The sequence below is a fragment of the Populus nigra genome, chromosome 3 (genome assembly GCF_951802175.1).
Source record: "Populus nigra chromosome 3, ddPopNigr1.1, whole genome shotgun sequence".
NCBI classification, from domain to species: Eukaryota; Viridiplantae; Streptophyta; class Magnoliopsida; order Malpighiales; family Salicaceae; genus Populus; species Populus nigra.
The window spans coordinates 26,684,984-26,704,405 of NC_084854.1; the positions used below are offsets into that span (position 1 = coordinate 26,684,984).

General features: G+C 36.1%; 4 protein-coding genes across 5 annotated transcripts; 1 reads left to right on the forward strand and 3 right to left on the reverse strand.

The window, feature by feature from the left end:
- Positions 1-322: 322 nt before the first annotated feature.
- On the reverse strand, positions 323-2,251 carry LOC133687913 (spore wall protein 2-like). Its single transcript, XM_062107255.1, has 3 exons — positions 1,944-2,251; positions 1,510-1,747; positions 323-1,349 (listed from the first exon to the last, which is right to left on the reverse strand). Exons 1-3 carry the CDS (start codon positions 2,170-2,172, stop codon positions 530-532), a joined length of 1,287 nt encoding a protein of 428 aa, XP_061963239.1. The 5' UTR covers positions 2,173-2,251; the 3' UTR covers positions 323-529.
- A 2,325-nt stretch (positions 2,252-4,576) lies between these two features.
- Positions 4,577-8,255, reverse strand: LOC133689955 (fumarylacetoacetase). Its single transcript, XM_062110074.1, has 14 exons — positions 7,964-8,255; positions 7,696-7,774; positions 7,546-7,604; positions 7,334-7,458; positions 7,152-7,226; positions 6,960-7,035; positions 6,701-6,800; positions 6,553-6,612; positions 6,324-6,394; positions 6,153-6,215; positions 5,878-5,942; positions 5,508-5,604; positions 5,283-5,408; positions 4,577-4,923 (listed from the first exon to the last, which is right to left on the reverse strand). The coding sequence occupies exons 1-14, from the start codon at positions 8,165-8,167 to the stop codon at positions 4,864-4,866; spliced, it is 1,260 nt and encodes a 419-aa protein (XP_061966058.1). The 5' UTR covers positions 8,168-8,255; the 3' UTR covers positions 4,577-4,863.
- A 1,278-nt stretch (positions 8,256-9,533) lies between these two features.
- Positions 9,534-13,446, forward strand: LOC133690048 (transcription initiation factor IIF subunit alpha-like). Of its 2 annotated transcripts, none has more exons than XM_062110194.1 (9): positions 9,534-9,922; positions 9,999-10,157; positions 10,240-10,385; positions 10,548-10,921; positions 11,232-11,347; positions 11,667-11,798; positions 12,089-12,304; positions 12,403-12,615; positions 13,104-13,446. In XM_062110194.1, exons 1-9 carry the CDS (start codon positions 9,752-9,754, stop codon positions 13,194-13,196), a joined length of 1,620 nt encoding a protein of 539 aa, XP_061966178.1. In that variant the 5' UTR covers positions 9,534-9,751; the 3' UTR covers positions 13,197-13,446. The 2 variants fall into 2 exon arrangements, with proteins under 2 accessions (XP_061966178.1, XP_061966179.1); XM_062110195.1 differs by having other exon boundaries at positions 12,089-12,289.
- A 652-nt stretch (positions 13,447-14,098) lies between these two features.
- Positions 14,099-15,812, reverse strand: LOC133688052 (umecyanin-like). Its single transcript, XM_062107435.1, has 2 exons — positions 15,483-15,812; positions 14,099-14,639 (listed from the first exon to the last, which is right to left on the reverse strand). Exons 1-2 carry the CDS (start codon positions 15,646-15,648, stop codon positions 14,272-14,274), a joined length of 534 nt encoding a protein of 177 aa, XP_061963419.1. The 5' UTR covers positions 15,649-15,812; the 3' UTR covers positions 14,099-14,271.
- Between the last annotated feature and the right edge of the window lie 3,610 nt (positions 15,813-19,422).

The window sequence follows — 19,422 nt, forward strand, 5'->3', positions numbered from 1 at the left end:
TTAAAAAAAAAAACTTAATTTTAATTGATATAAATTATTCTAAAATAACCTTTAATTTTAAATTAAAAAAAATAAGTTAACAATTAAATTATAAGTCCCAACTTCCCTTCATGCATGCCATTTCATTAAAACCGATTCTGCTTCCAATATATCTGCAGGCAATCAATCTATTAGAGTTAATGTTGTTTTTTTTAGAATAGGATAACATTAATAAAATAAAATTATTTTTATTTGTTCATAATTACAAACTAAAATAATAAAATAAGCATCGTCTTCTAAAATTTAATTATGATAAGCATTAGTACGTATCAGGCTATATTTAATTTAATTTAATTTAAGCAATTAATAGTATATGAATGGCTTTAATTTTTTTCACAGGCTATTGATATTATAGCTACTATATGTCGACACAAAGAACTAGAACAAATTTAAGATGTGATCAACAACCATTTAAGTATGATTGATAAATCACACCCAAAAACAGTTCAAGAAATAGGCTGCAAGATTTTTCTCAGGGGCTCCAAAAACTTTATGCTTTTCTAGCTCCTCCAAGGGCGGGAAATTGATTGGTATCTTCAATGTCAGGAAATTTCCTTGAATCCTTGAGGGTTAGATCATGAACTGGTCCACTGCTTCCACCACTGCCGGAACGCCTTTCGCCTTGATCTCCATTAGGCCCTTTGCTTTCCCTTCTACCATTAGGCTCCTTGCCCTCTACTCCATGACCCCTGCTGCTGCTGTGAGGCCTCTCCCCATAGTACCTACGGCCGTCAGGCTTCTTGCCCTCGACTCCATGACCATTACTGTTAGGCCTCTCCCCATCGTACCTGGGTTCGCCATTGCCACTCCTTGGTCTTTCTCCATTAAACTGCGGGCCGGCATTCGGCGCCCTCCATTTCTCACGTCTATACGGTCCTCCAACAGGTCTCTCTCCATTAATGGACTGTTGGCCGCCATTAGGCCTTTGGCTCTCTTGTTGTGATGCACCACGGACCCTTTTGACATGTTTACTTACCACCTTGATGAATAGGGCATCATCCTCATGAGTCTCGTTCTGCAAAAGTTGCATCGAATCAAAATCCTTGTCAAGAGTTACCTCTCTCTCTTCAGGGTCAGATTCCAAAGCGTTGTCAAGAGTTTCTTTGCTCTCCAGATCAGTCTTTTCGTCAGAAGCTTTCCTCTTCTCAAGCTCCTTCTCATACTCTGCCAGAGTCATCATGGTTAAATAATCCTCGTCCTTCTTGTCAATCTTTACAGATTTATCATCAGCTTCAGATTTCTTCTTGTTGAACCTCTTCTTGGAAGTCTTGGAATCTTTTTGTTCATCAACAGCAACAACAACATTACCCCTGTGGAAACAAATTAAATTTAGAGAAAAGTAAAATCTGTAACGAATCTAATCATAAGAACACAGCTAAATCATGAAGCAATTCTATTCTACAGCATAAAAACAGCATAATAAAAAATTAATTAAAAAAGAAATCGATGAGATTAACAAATCAAACATACCCTTCAGCCCCATTATCCTTGTTATCACCATCAACCTTCTCTTCCCCATCACCACCAAGGTCATTTTCGGAGACATTAATCTTCTGATCACTACTGCTAGGTTGCTTTGCATCCCTGCCCTGGTCCCACTCCGAGACATTATTAGACCCTTCACCACCATAGTTCTTCTTAGACCCTTCACCATGGTTCTTTGCATCGCCATTCTGATTCTGCTGTCTGAGACTCGGGAGCCTCCGTTCTGAAAAATTAGAAATTAAATGTTAATTAATCCTAAGAAAAGATTTTAACTTCTTTCTTTCTTTTTTTCGAATACCATCCTTACCGAAAATCACTATCTACAAAGCATAATCCAAAGATTAACAAACAACTAGAGAAATAAATATTTTTTAATTAAAGAAAAGAAAGCGTGCAAGAATATTAAACAAATTACGTACGATGATGATGAGGAAACTTGAAAGGCAAGGCTTTCATGAGCATGTGAGTCAGCTCAGATTGCTTCCTCTCCCGCTCCTGTTGTTTCTTCAACTTCTTTTGCATCTCCATCAACTTCTTTCGCTCCATCTCCTCTTCTTCCTTCAACTTCTTCTGATCCCTCTTCTCGATGATTGTTGAAACCTCCCCATCATCCTCTAAACAGGAGAACATGTTAGTCGCACTCCCCATCCTAGGGTTTAAGGGGAGGGAATAGAGATTAGGAATATTAGGGTTTCTTGAGAAGAAAAGTTTAATGGAGAAAGAGAGAGTTAATGTATTTATAAGAAGGAAGTTAACTACAAGCTAGGGTTCTTTTAACTTTCCTATTTAGGAATATTAGCATAACATGTGTCCACCGACTTAGAGAAACATAATTAATTTCTTTTTAACGTAGCCTACAAGCTATTTTTTTTTTTTAAGTTACCTCTTTAGCATTCACAATAAATTAGTCTCTTATATTAATGCTTATCATAAATATTTAATACAAATATAAATTTTAAATAACCATAGTTCAAGCTAGTTCTTTTTTTTTTAAGTTACCTCTTTAGCATTCATGATAAATTAGTCTTTTATATTAATGCTTATCATAAATATTTAATACAAATACGAATTTTAAATGATCATAGTTGTGTGTGTATAAAAAATAAATCTAAATGGCATGAGAATTTCACTGTAGCTCTAGATATATATTATTGTGGATTGTGACAGTGCAATTTACATGGATATATTATGTAATTAAAAAGACCATAGGGGTGTTTTACTATTTTCATGTTATATATTTTATTTTTTAATCGAAAAGTTACTAGCGTGTGTTCCACACGTCCTAGCGAGTAGGTGGTGTGTGTGCCATTATGGAGGCGTGTGAGACGCTTTTCGATGGCCAAATCTGGTCATTGTTCGTATAACTAGATGTGCATACATGCCCTCTTCCACATGGTGCGGCTTGTGTAGATATATTATGGGTGGATTACCACTGGTAATTGATTGTTTGTGTTTTTTTTCTCTATCTTGACAACTGTATATCCACAATTGTCATCTATTTATTTGTTATTTACTTGGGTTTAGTATAAATTGTCAAATTCAAACATGTTGGATCTGGTAATTGATCATGTTTGGTGCCAGATCTAGGTACGATCTGGCATCCATGCATGACAGCTAAATCTAATGAAATTAAGCCTGACATGTCTGCTAAACTCAAAACGCTTGAGCTAGCGTGCTGCTGAACCCAATTCTAGCAGCCAATAGTGCTCGATCTAGTAAGTAATGAAGAAAGAATGTTTACTCTCTTTACTTAAATGATTTACAAGTAACTCTTATTTATAGAGTGTTGTTACATTATTTGTGGATAAGAATAATCTAAACATAAGATATCCCATGAAATCTGGAGGAGGATACTGGTTTTTTAGAGAATTCCATTGCTAAAATATATGCTTAATCTATGAGTTGTTGCTTAACATCCCTCCTCAAGCTGAGCTGATGAGTAGGTATTATCATCAGCTTGTGTGTCAGACTTCTATGTCGAGAGATGGACAACGGTTTTGTGAAAAAATCTGTCAGCTGATCAGTTGATGAGATGTGATGAAGTGCGACCTTCTTGGCAAGAACTTGTTTTCATAAAAAATGATAATCCACCTTATGTACTTTGTACGGACATGAAAGACTGGATTCGAAGCTAAGGCCATGGAGGAGAGGTTGTCACACCACAATTGAGGAATTGTTGTTGGAACCGTCATGTCTGTGAGGAGCATACGCAACCAGGTAACTTCGGCTGCTAGCTACTTGGGCAAAGGCACGATACTGATCTGCTTCAATGGAGCTACGAGCAACTACTGTAACTTGCTTTTTAATTTGCACTCCAAATAATTGGAATAGAGCCAGGAAACACACAATAAACACTTACAGACCTTCATTCAATCGTAGGCAACCCAGGAGAAAATGCCAGACCATGAGATATTGTGCCTTCGATGTAACGTAAAATACGTTTTACACATCTGGGGAGTGAGAAGTAGGTGTTGCATGCATAAATAAATTAACAAGCTCAGCTCTGTTGACAGAGAAGGCAAGATCTGGACGCGTAACGGTTAAGTACTAGAGACCACCCACAATGCTGCGATAGAGAGTTGGATCATCTTAGACAATTCTACTGTTTGGTTCAGTGAAGCAAGGTGTTGGGGTCTGACTGCAATCGTGCATGCTTACTCGTTCCAATAAGTTATGAGCATATTTATGTTGATGAAGAATGAGACCGTCTTCATCTTTTTGCATGATATATATTTGGTGCGATATACAACCTATCATGATACTGGGCATCAGTAAGAGGCTCAACAAGCTGCCAAGCTTGTTATTTATGAAGTGCAACCATCTCTTTATTCCTGCACAGAGTAGCCGTTAGCGGAGAAGGAAACAGTACGATCGTTTTCTTTAGAGTTGCTACGGACTGGATTGGATTGTAGAAGCAGCAACCGTGAGTGAGATGATTATTTTATTTCACGGTGGATTTGTTGTGAGAATAGCATCTGCATTTGTGATGGATTGTGCTGGACTTGGAGTGGGCCCATCCAGATGTCCAGAGCAGCCATGACCCACAAAGACATTGGAAACTTGTAAATTTTTACTTGAGAAGAAGCATTACAACATCGAATTTCATTGTCTTTACAATAGTAGATGGAACCAACAAAATAGCTTTTTGACTTCTAGCCACTACTGATCATTCTCTCCTTTATCTTCACAGGGAATTTCAAGCCATCAGAACTGCTATCCTCCTAGACTCACACAGATTATTCTGCCCCCAACAATCAACAGCTCCACCCTCTAACGGGTTTTATTGGATTATCGCACGGACATCAGCTGACGTAGATCCCACGGAGCACAATTTGATGTTCAGGGTGATGGCAGGATTTTTCCAGAGCATGTGCCAAACCCCACTTTGTAACCGTCTCCCTGGAATGGATTAAATTTCAAGGGATGTTTTGCATTGGCATGATACAAAGAAATGAAATGCAGTCAATAGGAGTGTGATGAGAGAAACAAAACACACAACCATGTTCATAAAACTGCCAGCTTGCTTAAAATAAGGCTAACTAGATAAGTTCCAAGAACCTAATTTCGCTCAGCGTAAAATATATTTGTTCATAGATACTTACGGGAAATCTCTACCAAGCCAAAAGAGTAACAAGAAAAGGGTTTTGTAATTGTTCAATAGATGAAGAGATTATAAGGCACAAATGGATAAGTTCCTTGTGTAAGGATGTGAGTGTTTGTTTCGGAAAATGCTTTAGGAAAGTGAACAAGGAAATAACCTTGGAACATCCACTGAACACGACTTCATCTCCATCTTCAAGGAATTTCCTTGTTGTTCCATTTAGTGAGAGTGACTTTTGTCCATTCCATGTCAGCTCTAACAAGCATCCATAAGATTCTGGCTCCTGTTTGGCAACACAAGGGGAAGCAAATGATAGGAGGCAAGAAAACTGGAATTTCAGGCATCTCTACTATATCAAAATTTAACAAGATTGAAGCCCTACAGGTCCACTGATCGTCCCAGTTCCAAGTAGATCCCCTGGCCTTAAGTTGCAACCATTTATTGTGTGGTGTGCAAGCTGTTGAGTCACTGTCCAATACCTGTTGTGCAAATAAAAGTCAGCAAACTCAAAACATAATTAGAAACAAGAATACAGATACAATATCTTTGCTTAAATAATATGATTTCTTATTTGATATATAAACAGTGTGATCTGTTAGTAGTGTTATAGGACAACTGATTGATTATTCACTATACAGGTAATGACACCTAAAAAGGAGATGATGTGAATGCCATTTATCCAAGAAACAGATCTCATTTGAAGGACTGCACTTCATCATGATGCAAATACAAAAGGATTCAAGAGGCCTTACAAGTGATTGAAGTTGCTTCTTGTGACCACACATGAATCTTCTTGACCAGCTGGTTTGATTTGAACCTTAGAACAGAAGGCATAATAATCACTCTCTTAGAAGGAAACAAGTTTCAAAGTTCCCAGTTTAACATAGAATTAGAATCCTGTAGGCCTAAAATGAGATTAATGCATGTGCTTATCAGGAGAAAAGAGGCCATTAGTGAGAAAAAACAATGCATTTTCATGAGCGCTGAAATGCCATTAAAAAAATGTCCAAAGGCTGTGATACGCTACCTCTAATGAAATGTCATAGTTTTTCGATATCTTTTCAGCCAGATATGGTAAGGGCTGGGGATCCTGCAATTCACAGGATATGTCATAAAGCATGCAAGTGCAGCATAAAATTCAGATCAAACTTATCAACTAAAATGGTGTTATGTTGTGTAACCAACTGAAATAAGCTACCTGTTTCGGGGCATCGCAAGCAAATGGCTCTAAAGCATCAAGTGTCACAATCCAAGGGGATATGGTTGTACCTATTTATCAGGTAAGAAAAAAATAAGGCCAAAAAACAACACAAAAAAAAAGCAAATTATACATGCATCAAATGGTTAATAGTCAAAGTTTCGCATCCCAAACCCAAAATCAGCCAAAATGCATTCAAGAGGTGGAAAAGTAAGGTTTCCAGCCTTACCGAAACTCTTTCCAAGAAATGGCCCAAGAGGCACGTATTCCCATGCTTGAATATCTCTAGCTGTCAAAGCCAACTTCTGATGATATAGTGATATTGCAAAAATAAATAAATAAATTGCAGACAGAAGAGCATGGTTAAGAATCAATACCACTCCAATCATTCATCAATACAAGACCAAAAATATGATCTTCAGCTTCATTAACATCCACAGGTTTACCCAATTCATTTCCAGGACCAACTACAGCAGCCTGCCAGCAACAGGACAGCCAGTATAAACAACAAAAAAAAATGTCCCATATTGTAGAACTACATAAAAAGGTAAATAGCATTGACATAACAACCGATAAAGATTTTGGGAAAAATAATGATAAACATATCATCATATAATAAAAGGCTAGGTGGCTAACCATTTCTAATTCAAAGTCTAGCTTCCTTGAAGGTCCAAAATATGGTGGGGAGTTTCCACTCGGATGGCCTTGACCTCTGTAAACACAAAAATGCAAAAGCACAATTAGGGGGAAAAAAAACCCTTGATCAAGCACAGTGATACTGATGCGTAAACAGTAAATAAAGCAGAATAAATAAATAAATTCTCTTACCTTGGTCGAATAATATCCGTCCCAGATACAACAATAGACGAAGATCGACCATGATATGCAATGGGAAGCTGGAACCTGAAAATCAAGCATGATTCCATAAACTTGAATACCTAGGCAGAATGAACATGCTAATAAATCATTACCAAAAAACTTATTTCCCATCTCTCCAAAAACCAACACACCAGTTAGGATTAATCGCATTCTCTGGCCCTCGAAACATTATTCCACAATTCCTCGCATGATGCATTGATGAAAAGAAATCCGTATAGTCCCCTATCGCAATTGGAAGTAGCATTTCCACTTTGCTCTATAAATTCACAAACAAAACCAACATTACAGAAACAACAATCTCCTCACAACTAATCACACATTCATAACTCTTTACTTATCTTACCATTGGAACAAGCGATTTATCCCTCAGATTCGGATTATCACGCAACTTAGCCTCATCAGCTACATCATAAAATAACAAAAAGAAATACATAATTAAACCAAAAAAAAATCAGATTAAACATAATTAAACATTTACAAATAATAATCATGCCTGATAATAAGTTTTGGAGCGTCGCCCGTGCTTCCTTCCACGCTGGCCTTCCCAACGCTAGGAACTTGTTCAAATTTGGCTATTAATAAATCACCAAAAAACTCACAATCATAATTATCCAATAATAATTATTATATGATCGTAATAAACGCATTGTGTTCTTCAATTGCTCGAAAAGATTAAGCAAGAAAGACTAAAAATTGTATGATTAATAAAAAAACAGAGCTACAAACGATGTCGTTAATTAAAGGAAGCAAAGGAAACGGACCTGGAGGAAGCAATCGGAGCCGGAGAGAAACGGACCGTCAAAGAGGCCGGAAACAGAGATGGTGGACAAGTCCAACACGTAATCGCCGATCGCTACGCCGGGTCTAGGAGGCGAAGTGGGTTCAGGCTTGAAGATACCGAACGGAAGGTTCTGGATAGGGAAGTGAGAGTCAGGGCCGACTTCGATGAAGGATTTCAAAGCCATCGCGATGCCTAAACGGTGACGTATTGAGCTTGACAGAAATGACTAATGATTAGCAGTGAAATAGTAAGAGTTGCAGAGAGTGGAGAAGAGAGGGTGAAGTGGAGGATTTATTTATAATTTTGTACGGACTCATTTTCCCTTATTTACAGTCAGTTCCCAATGTATACAAAGTTTCTCAATAGATATCTTAAGTTTATTATTAACCAATTGGATCCAACATTATATCTTTCCGTCAACCTGGGTCCCCAAAATATGGAATAGGCTAGAAATATTTGTTTATGGAAAGATACAATTTAGAATCAATCGAAAAATTAGAGACTTAGCCCTGTTTGGGATTGCTTCTCCCAACAGGGTAAAATTTAAGATTTTTTTTTAAAAAATTATGTCATTGTAAATAAATAAAATATTAATTTAATGTATTTTTAAATAAAAAAATACTTTAAAAAACAACCAGCTATTAAACACTTTGTTAATAAGTTAAACAATATAGATTGAGACCTAATTGAGAAAACAGTTTAGAAAGGGGACTGATATGAATTTATACCTTTTTAATTTTATCTTGGGGTTTGGTGGCTAGAAGAGGTAGTTGGGATTAACGGCTAGGAGGGCGCGCGGCGGCTGTAGCTGCGAGTCACGAGGGTAGATGGCTACCAAATTCTTAGCTGGGGTTAATGCTCCCACCATCTTTTTCCAACGCCAAAATTGTAGCCTGCAAAATTTCCAATTTGGAACCCGTTTGTCACCCAAGAAATGTGGCCTTTCAAATTGTTGTTTAAAATTAAAAACATTGTTTTGCCTATTTTTTATTTAAATTATAAATTTATAATTAAAAACGCAAGCTACCAATTACCAAGTAAACAGGCAACTAAAAATCACATAACTATATTTAAGTTTATTAAATATCCTCTCGTCAATGATATGATTTATTTTATTATAAGAGAATGTTTTGAATTCAAGATTTTTTTAAATACTTAGGATTATTAAAATTAAAAAATTAAAGTGTTTTTCCTCATAATTTTCCGTATTTGTTATATATCATTGGCAAATAAATCTAGTTAATATAATATCAACACAATCATAAACCTAGAGTCAAAAATGAAAACTTTAATTTATTAATCAATTTCTTAACAAGGATAAAATTGAGATGCGGATCAAGCCAATGATCCAATGATTTAATAACTCGGTCACATTAGGTCTGGACCGGGTTTTGGGTTTCAAAACCATTCGCGCTTCGAATGAACTTGACATTTTTTTTTCCTAGGTTCCATGTATTTCTTGCAGGGGTTAGCCCACATGAGTTCAAAGCCCATAGGGAGCGTAAGGAAGCAAAGCGACGCCGTTTCTCTCTCACCTCTCTATACATCACCTCTCCCTGTCACCTCTTGTTTCTCAGTCTGGTCAAAGCTTGAAAAAATAAACGAACACAAAAAAAATCAATCGATCTCTAAAGAATTAAGGATGTTTTAACTTTATGATTAAATAATTTTAAAAAGCCCTAAAGATTCTATCAATTTTCATTTTTCCGTTTGTTTCTTGAGAAAAGAAGTTGAAAAACCTAATTTTTTTGAAGGATTAGTAAGAGAAATGTCGTTCGATCTTCAGTTACAGCCGTCGTGTAGTGGCTGTGGCAGCACCACAGATTTGTACGGAAGCAATTGCAAGCATATGACGTTGTGCTTGACTTGTGGCAAAGCAATGGCGGAGAATCGCGGCAAATGCTTTGATTGTGGCGCTATCGTTACTCGCCTGATTCGAGTTCAGTTTCTCTCTCTATTTGATTTTGTTGATTTTTTTTTTAATTTGTTGTGATTTTTTTTGGGTGGATTTTTAGGAGTATAATGTGAGGGCGAGTACGAGTAGCGAAAAGAATTATTTTATAGGAAGATTTGTGACTGGATTGCCAGGTTTTTCGAAGAAAAAAAATGCCGAGAATAAATGGTCTTTGCTGAAAGAAGGAATTCATGGTCGCCAAATTACTGATACTTTGCGGGTAATCATAGTTTTTTTATATATAGTTTTGGCTTAATCTCAGCTGTTTTAGGAACTCTAATTAAGTGATTTGGATTGTATAGGAGAAGTTTAAGAATAAGCCATGGCTTTTGGAGGATGAAACTGGGCAGTTTCAGTATCAGGGTCATCTTGAAGGGTCGCAATCGGCGACTTATTATCTGTTGATGATGTCTGGGAAAGAGTTTGTTGCTATCCCTGCTGGTTCTTGGTATGGGTGAAGTGTTTTACGAATCTCGTGTTTAGTGATTTGGGGTAGTTGTAAAATGTTTGAGTTTTTGGTTTCGTGAATGTAAATGTACGGGTGTATGCAATGTGTTTTGAGGGATGGTTGCTTTTGTATCATATGGGCTGCTTGTTGTGTTCTATATAGGTACAACTTTAACAAGGTTGCGCACTATAAGCAACTTACCTTGGAGGAAGCGGAAGAGAAGATGAAGAATAGGAGGAAGACTGCAGATGGATATGAAAGGTGGATGATGAAAGCTGCACATAATGGAGCTGCTGCATTTGGTGAGGTGGAGAAGCCAGATGATAAGGATGGTGTTTCAGCTGGTGGAAGGGGAGGTCGGAAAAAAGCAAACGGTGATGATGATGAGGGCAATGTGTCTGACAAGGGAGAGGAAGACGAGGAGGAAGAGGCGGGAAGGAAGAGTAGGCTTGGACTCAATAAAGGGGGTGGTGATGATGATGAAGAAGGTCCAAGAGGAGGTGATCTTGATATGGATGATGATGATATTGAGAAGGGTGAGTGTTTCTCCCAATGCCATGTTGTGGGTGCCAATCTCTTGCATAATTGTTTAAATGCTTTCTCTACATTCTTTTAATTGCTGGTAGTCTTTTTTCTCTCTGGTAGTCTTTTTTCTGCCTTCTTGTGATTAATATTTTCTTCCTTGTGATGCACACAAGATGTGGTGCATTGCTTTATTTTTTTCCTGGCTTGCAATGAACTTCATGTATGCTGAATTTTAGATCGGGTTTTTTTTTTGGTAAACCGTACTTGGCAATTTAGTTTTCTAGCAATTCCTACCTCAGGCACGTGTTTTTATGGTTTTAGGCGATGATTGGGAGCATGAAGAAATTTTCACTGATGATGATGAAGCTGTTGCCATTGATCCTGAGGAACGGGAAGATTTAGCCCCTGAAGTTCCTGCTCCTCCTGAAATCAAGCAGGTATGTATTAGCCAACTGTCTTGGTGCTAATCTAAACCACTTGTTTTGATGCCTCAACTTATATATGTTCTTTTTGAACATGTTGACTTCTTGTTTTTTGCTTGATATGTTACAAGTGTTCTTTTCTGCTCTCCTGGTGCTGGTTACACTAGTTTGTTTTTTTGGGAGTAATTACAAAATGTGGGAACTTTTAGTTACATAGGGTTTTTTTTTAAAAAAAAAAAAAATGAGGAGGAGGACATTATTATTGAGAAGTACCCAGGATTTTTCTTATTTGTAGTGCTGATTGTAACAGTAAGGTTTTTGCATGTTCTTGCAGGATGAAGAGGACGAGGATGAGGAGAATGAGGAGGGAGGACTGAGCAAATCTGGGAAAGAGTTGAAGAAGCTACTTGGGAAAGCAAATGGCCTGAACGAGTCAGATGCAGAAGATGATGATGACGATGACGACGTGAGTTTTTGTGATGGTTGATTGTGTGCACGTTTAATTGGCAACCTAAGAGTGTTTTTAAAATTGCATTGCTTTACTTGTTTTCTATTTGCTAATCTTTTGCTTCTGTTTTTCTGGTGCAATATGAAAGTGCATTGTGTGATCAGGTGTGGAATTAATTTTTTTCATGAGATAATGGGGAATCAATTTATATGATGCCTGAATTGACATGTTAGTTTATGAAGCTTGCTTTGGCAGTATGGTTTATGTCTGTATCTTTTGTTTACAGTGCTCTTGTTTGGTCTTATCAGATGGATGATGATATTTCTCCTGTACTGGCTCCAAAGCAGAAGGATGCTGTGCCAAAGGAGGAACCTGCTGACAATAGTCCTGCAAAACCAACGCCACCTGGTTCTGCTAAGGGAACCCCTTCTACCTCCAAGTCAGCTAAGGGGAAAAGAAAACTGAATGCTGATGATGCAAAAACTTCTAATGGTGCACCTGTGAAGAAGGTGAAGACAGAAAATGTATGATGTTTCTTTAAATATATATCTAAAACAGCGTGCTATGCTGTTGAATGTTTATAACAACCAATTTTCCTATTAACATTGTTCTTTGGAAGCAGGAAGTAAAACCTACCGTGAAAGAAGAAAGCTCTCCTGCTACTAAAGGTACTGCAACTCCTAAAACAACGCCATCATCGTCAAAAACCGGGCCAACATCAGGGCCAACTGGCCCTGTCACCGAGGAAGAGATTAGGGCTGTTTTGTTGCAAAATGGACCCGTAACTACACAGGATCTGGTGGCTAGGTTTAAATCACGACTAAGGACTCCTGAGGTATGCTCTGCTTTGGCTTTGTGCAAGCCTGCTTCACGTTACCTTGCTGTCACTTGAAATTACTTGTTCTGTTCATTGTGCTGTTGCAAGATTATCCATGGAACTCTATTTTCAGCCAGTACCATGCCATCTTTTTCCAAAACAGTTTCTTTTTATGCTCATCATCAGTGAACTTCACCGTCCAGTGCTTCTAGTGCTGGTTACTCTTATTCATGCTCTTAGAAGCTCTATGTTGTGCATGATGGGATGAGCGCATTCTAAAGCTGAAAAAACATGTCATGTTGACAACTGTAATAGGATGTTTGAATGCCATGCCAATGATTTTTCGGATCATCAAGGGGTGGGGGGTGGCTAAGTTCCACTACCATAGGAATCATATGAACTTGAGACCACATGTTTAAAGTGTGGGGCCTCACAGGAGATTAATATAAATGTTTTGGATCCCCCCCCCCCCCGGTTCTCTAACTGGTGGAAGCTCATTGATGCAGGACAAGAAGGCTTTTGCGGATATTCTAAGGAGAATTTCTAAGATTCAGAAGACCAGTGGATCTAACTTCGTTGTGTTGAGGGACAAACGATAACTTTCTGTGTTCTGAGATTCTCGCGCAGAATTGCCCATGACACCGCTTATTTATCCTATAACTCTTGTTAAAAGAAAAGAAAAAAAAAATCACATTACAGTGCTCTATAATGTTTGTGCTTATGCGAGCTCGTCCATGTAACTTGTGTTGTGACCATTATCCGTATAATTTTGTTATAGCAATTCGATGATGAAAAAATGCACTTTGCAAAATTTCCTCTGTAGTAAAATATATTTGAAAAATTTCTGTATGATGAGTGTGTTGCTGTTTTGAGGATTCTGGATGTATGGATGCTGGGAATCAGCAAAACCTTGGTCGCGACGGTTTTTCCGAGCTGATACTAGTTGGATGGTGGCCAAGAGCTTGGGATATTGGGCTCTGCTTGTTCACATGTGATGCAGAAAGACATCAAAACCGAGACTATTAACAGTTGCTGAGCAAGCAAATCATCAAGTGTCAAGTTTGTATGTAGTTTTGCAGAAGAGTTCTTGAAATTATTTCTTAAAATATAATCCAATGAGTGACTAGATGGATTCCTTGGGTGGATCATATATATCTAATGGGTGAGACTCACTGAGAAGTGAATTGGGAGAAATATTCAGGAGGATTAGCATTAATCTAAATAATCGCCACCAAATTCGTTGCTAATAATGTTTGCGAGGATAATCTCTGTGAAAGATTAAAGGAGATGGTTAGTAAAAAACAAACCAACCACTTGACGGGTTGATCCGTGGTTGATTTATTAAACCCGCAATTAAAGACTAATACAAGTAGACATCGATGAATCTAAGGAAATTATTAATTTTTTTTTTTAAAAAAAAAAGGAATGAAACAATGCCTTTTTTACTAAAATAATTGATCGATTTAACTTGGTTATTCAGCCTTTGAACAGGCTCTAACAATTATGAGACAAATCTAATGTACATAATCCATTAAACAATCAAACAAAACATAACATGTCCGAATTAACATAAAGTTTAAGTTTTCCAAGCCATATATAAGTTCACTTATGATAGAATCCAACTCAGGAAGCAAGCAAAAGCAACCTCAATATCACCCATACAAAATCCAAAATCTAAACACCCATGTAGCATAACCAAAATCCAGCCACTAACAAAGCAAGACTTGCACCAATATGGGCTGAACCTGAAATTTCAGGCGCAGCAGCAACAGCCTTGTCAGAGCTTTCTGATGTGACAACCTGTGGGGTGGCGGTGGCGGTATCATTTTTCCCTTCTGGAACCACCTCCACATGTAATTTCAGGCCACTCTTGCACTTATCAGAATTGCTGCTTGTGAAGTAACGAATCCCTTCTCCATCAAGAGAGATGCTATCAATGTCATCTGTGTACATTCTGATTGGATTGCTCACATCACACGTCAGGTATTCTTCTTTGGTCTCCACCTCAGCTATTTTACCCTGTGCTGCTGAGTGGGTGAACCCTGCCCTCACCACAGCTCCAAAATATTATTACTAGCAAATCTCAAGTATCAAAATACACATACAAATGTAATAAAATCCACACTATTATTAAACCTAGTCTATTTCCGCCGGTCGACACGCCTTCTAGTTCTAGCCCAACGTAAAAAAAAATCAATTTGGAATTACATGACAAATCAACCCACAAACTGGTTTAGCTTTTATTTAAAAAAAATAAAATTAAATCATTTTAATTCGGATCAACTTGTAAAAGATGGGAATTACTATGCTAATTCATTATACTCTTAAGAATAAAACTTAGATAAAAATATCAGTATATCTAAAATTTGGATTTGCAACACTTTATTATATTAAGATATCTGGGAGTTGGTTCCAATCTTGATATAAAAAAAAAATAGTAATTTTCATAACAAATAAGTAATTAGGCAATTGTAAACTAGTTTATACTACCAAATCTGCCATCATTTTAATCAAGCTGAATCTGTTACTACCAAATCTGAACCTTTCACTTTCTTTCTTATTTACAAGCACCCCTTTCTTCTTTCTTTCCTTCCTTTTTCTTCGACAGCTTATAATTCAAGACTTTGATAGTTTTCTATAGAATCCATGAAAATACAGGAGTTTTCCTGGAAAAATGATACAATTTCTATGCTTTTGAATTCACTGAAACCAAACAACAAACACTCTCTATACATACATAGCATAAAATCAGTCTATTTCAGAGGCGCATGGATTTGATTTTCTTTACATTTCTCATCAGCCAAACAGATGTTATCATCAGAATAAAAAATCTTTCGGAAAATGAAATATTGAAAGAGCGAGAGAGGGGGAGAGAGATGGCTTACAAATTTTGTCTCCAACTCTGAAAGTTCTAGCGGAGGACCAAAGACCAAGATCAGCATAAGGGTCCCAGCCACGTTCCCCTCCAACAATATGGTGCACCTGGGCTCCAGCACCAAGGCTCACAGAAACTAGAACCAGAAGCATCAACATCTTCTTGAGCACTGCCATTTTCCTTGCCTCGCAACCCCCTTTCAAAAGCGTATATATAAAAGCAAAGAATCGTAGGTGGCTTGGCTCTAGTGTGCTCGTGCCTGATATGTGGTAGGTACTCTTTCGGTTTTGTCTATCTGCTTCCTGCTCTTGTCGACTAGATGGTAATTGTCTCTTTTGTTTTTTGCATGTTGGCGTCTTTTTACGTTTTGAGACCTGACCCGCGATTTGCCGCCGTTTAGATATTTTTTCACCAATATCCTTTCTCTAACTATGTTGTTTTCAAGTATTGTTTTTTTTTAAAAAAGATATTAAATTAATATTTTTTTTATAATTTTAATATGATAACATCATAAATAAAAAAACTTATTTTAATATATTTTAAAAAACATTCTATAAACACCCCCAATGTAAGCTAAAGTTTTTATTGGAAGGTTAGATGGGGATAAGTTTTGGCTGGAAGTGGTTGGTCCCCGTAAAGCACCTTTTGAGCATGAGCTACGGACCAAGCAAAATGTATCCTTTAGGGAGTTAAAATCAAATTCAATTAATTAATTTAATGCCCTGGATGGTCCAAAATGTACTACTGACGGTGGATTCATTGATAATTTCAGACAGTGCTCCAATTTCTGAACACGGTACGGCACCTTCCTTTTAATTCTCATTTAATATCTTGTGTATTTTTACGTTTGAAAAGGCACTTTTAAAAAAATTATATTTTTTTTACTTTAAATTAATATTTTTATATCATTTTGATGTGTTATTGTTAAAAATAATTTTTAAAAAATAAAAAAAAATTATTTTAATATATTTTTAAATAAAAAATATTTTAAAAAGCAATCTAATATATATATTTATATAGGTTTTTTCAAAAAGCCATTCGGTGTAAAAAAATTAATAGTAAATTAAAAATTTTATGTATATATTTAATTAAATAAATTAAAAATCATTTGTATCAACAAATGCCAAAAAACAAATATTAACACTAATTAAAGATTAAATTGAAAAAAAATCAAAGGATAAATATATATCATGATATTTGAACTCGCAACACAGGTTATTTATTCAATTGTGTTTAATAACTTTGTTTATTAGAATTAATTTTTTATTTAATAAAATGATAATAAAAATAGAAACACATATAAAATCATTTGAATAAAATCAAAGTAAAAAAATATTATGTAAAGTTGAACATATTAAAAAAATATATTATCATTTTATGTGAAAACCAAGTAAAAACTATATAATATTTAATCAAAGAATAAATTAAAAAATTAAAAGATAAATATGAATATAGATATCTTATATTAAAACAGAATTGTATTTGATATCATTGTTTATTGAAAACAAAGTTTTATTTAGTAAAATAACCAAAAAAAAACATGTAAAGGAAAGAGATTCATAAAAGTAAAGAGAAATAAGCATGGTTGGACAAAAAAGAATGCCTTCTAAAACGAGGGAAAAAAAATTTGAAAGCGTATTTATTATTAAGTAAAAATTAAATAATATTTTTTTAAAAGTCTATAAAAATTAAGAAAAAAACGAGCAATAAAAAATTCAATAAAAACTTAAAACTGAAAAATAAAATTGAAAGAGAAAAAAAAAATCAATAGACCCAAAAAATAAAAGCTAAGTGTGTAGATTTGGTCTGGATGGCTCAGCACCCTTTCGGTTTAAAAAACACCCAAACACATGGGCCTTTTAGCTCAGGCCCACGCACTTGGGATGAGGTGTTTTTTTTTTCAAGGGGCAAACAACCTATCATCCTCCCCTAATATTTTTAACAAACAAAAAAGGTTACATGTATCCCATTAGCCTAGTTTCAAGCAATCTACAGGTCACCAGAAGTTTAGGTCAAGGGTTTTATCTCTAAAAAAGACTTGATTTCCAACTCATTTTTTTATCCAAAACATCTAAAAAATAATTTATATATCTTCAAAAACCTATCAATGGCCTCAAATAACCCAAATAGTAATTCAAAAACCCAAAATCAACCTAAAAATATAAACCTTTCGAGTTCCTAACATTTCAGGCATTGAGAAGGAAAAATAAAACTCAAGTGCGACTGTCCTCATTGAATGGAACTCATTAACACTAACTTTGACTTTTCTTATGGTTTGAATCAGTATCAACCAATATCTTTGTTTTCTATTATCGAAATTCAGTGACTCTCTCTCTCTCAAACCAGGAAATAATAAATGAGAGAAATAAAGTTTTGGATCAAAATTAAAATCTCAAAAACTGAAGCGATCAAAAATTTTTTTATAAAATTTAAGAACTAAAATGAACTTTTCATACAAACTTTGAAAGTTCCACCAAGTTTTGGCTCTTTTTTCACTTCGATCTCCATCTTTCAATTATGTTCTCATTGAACAAATCAAAGTCAATTGGCTGTCAATTGGCTATCAATTTGGCCCCAAAATGATTGAATTGAGGAGAGAAAGACTTTGATGACAAAGTGAAAAAATTCATTAGGGAAATCCATAGTAAATTGTGAGAAGATGTACAATGGAATGGGCTGCAATATTTTTCCCATTTAGTTTTTCTTATAATAGTTTGTCTGATTTGGCTAAGAGTCTAATCTCATGTATAGCCTAAATTATTGAATCTTCAAATTAATTTGAGTTAACATTTTATTTAAAAAATATCATTTAAGTTTTTTAAAAAAAATTACTTATATGTAACTAAATTAGATTAATTAGATCAACTTTTGAGGTAATTGAATTTAACCAAGTCATTGATCAAAATATTAAGAAATAAAACCAGCTCAAGACAAACTCTGTCAAGCTCCAAGCCGGGCGAGGGTTAATAAGTGTAGAACTAGTCACGATAGTCTCGAAGGGATCAATAAATACCAATTTTTAGAAAACATTAACTTCCGAATTTAAGTTTAAGCATGACTGGCGGGCAAGCCAATACCATGGCAAGATATTTACTTGTAATTTGCGATGCAAGTATGAGAATAACCCGTGACCACTCTATAGATAGCGCCAATTCTTTGTGAATCTTTTCCTAGAAGCTCGTCCAAAGTCTCAATCTTGTTTCAGCGTGAGGAAGTTTCCAGTGCGATTCTCTAAGAAGCTTGTTTTAGTTGGTTTTCTTTGATGAAAACAGAGTAGGAGATTCATGCAGGATATGATAGAGGTGGTCTTGTAAAGAGTAACATGGATGCAATATTTGTTTTTTACTTCAATGCCAACAGGAAGTATCTTACTGCTATCATCCCAACTCCCAAGTCTAAGACTAGGACTGATTAAAAAACCTTTCTTGTGTGATTTTTGCAAGCAATGTGCATCCCTTCGAACTAGGGCAACTAATTATTCGTTGCTTGGAGCTAGTTGCGCCAAGTCATAATGTTACTAGGGGAGATACAGTGTTAAATGACATAGATATAACAGGAACGAAACATGGCTATGAAGAAAGTCATGAACAGAGAAGCAGCAAACCAACCCCATTGACACACTTGGAAACATGGATTACATAGAGCAATCTTGGGGACTCTCCAATGAGTCTTGTGGAGAGTAAAATAGGATTATGTCAGCCTCTTCAGGTAGTTTAAAGCTCACCCTCTTTTGTAACTTGCCACTCTGGGTTCTGCTAAGTAAACTCACTGAAGAAACAGTAGAATAGTCTTCTTTATCAGCTACATGATCAAGCACCAGTAGTCTGTCCTTGGAGAAACTCTCTCTTCCTCTAGATGGGTGTACCCTTTTGGACCCATGTTTGACAACACCAAGCTCACCAACTCTTAAGTGTTCTGCCTTCAAGTTAGGAGAGGTTAAGAGCCAGTCC

What these genes read in the sequence shown, in the direction of transcription:
- LOC133687913 (XM_062107255.1), bottom strand. Translation starts at nt 2,172, where the DNA reads ATGGGGAGTGCGACTAACATGTTCTCCTGTTTAGAGGATGATGGGGAG. An exon ending in CAAGTTTCCTCATCATCATC is followed by an intron (nt 1,748 to 1,943) that starts GTACGTAATTTG and finishes CTAATTTTTCAG; the next exon opens with AACGGAGGCTCCCGAGTCTC. An exon ending in AAGGATAATGGGGCTGAAGG is followed by an intron (nt 1,350 to 1,509) that starts GTATGTTTGATT and finishes TTGTTTCCACAG; the next exon opens with GGGTAATGTTGTTGTTGCTG.
- LOC133689955 (XM_062110074.1), bottom strand. Translation starts at nt 8,167, where the DNA reads ATGGCTTTGAAATCCTTCATCGAAGTCGGCCCTGACTCTCACTTCCCT. An exon ending in GCTCCGATTGCTTCCTCCAG is followed by an intron (nt 7,775 to 7,963) that starts GTCCGTTTCCTT and finishes ATTTATTAATAG; the next exon opens with CCAAATTTGAACAAGTTCCT. An exon ending in ATTTCTTGGAAAGAGTTTCG is followed by an intron (nt 6,395 to 6,552) that starts GTAAGGCTGGAA and finishes CCTGATAAATAG; the next exon opens with GTACAACCATATCCCCTTGG.
- LOC133690048 (XM_062110194.1), top strand. Translation starts at nt 9,752, where the DNA reads ATGTCGTTCGATCTTCAGTTACAGCCGTCGTGTAGTGGCTGTGGCAGC. An exon ending in GCTATCCCTGCTGGTTCTTG is followed by an intron (nt 10,386 to 10,547) that starts GTATGGGTGAAG and finishes TGTTCTATATAG; the next exon opens with GTACAACTTTAACAAGGTTG. An exon ending in ATGATGATGACGATGACGAC is followed by an intron (nt 11,799 to 12,088) that starts GTGAGTTTTTGT and finishes TGGTCTTATCAG; the next exon opens with ATGGATGATGATATTTCTCC.
- LOC133688052 (XM_062107435.1), bottom strand. Translation starts at nt 15,648, where the DNA reads ATGGCAGTGCTCAAGAAGATGTTGATGCTTCTGGTTCTAGTTTCTGTG. An exon ending in CAGAGTTGGAGACAAAATTT is followed by an intron (nt 14,640 to 15,482) that starts GTAAGCCATCTC and finishes TGGTGAGGGCAG; the next exon opens with GGTTCACCCACTCAGCAGCA.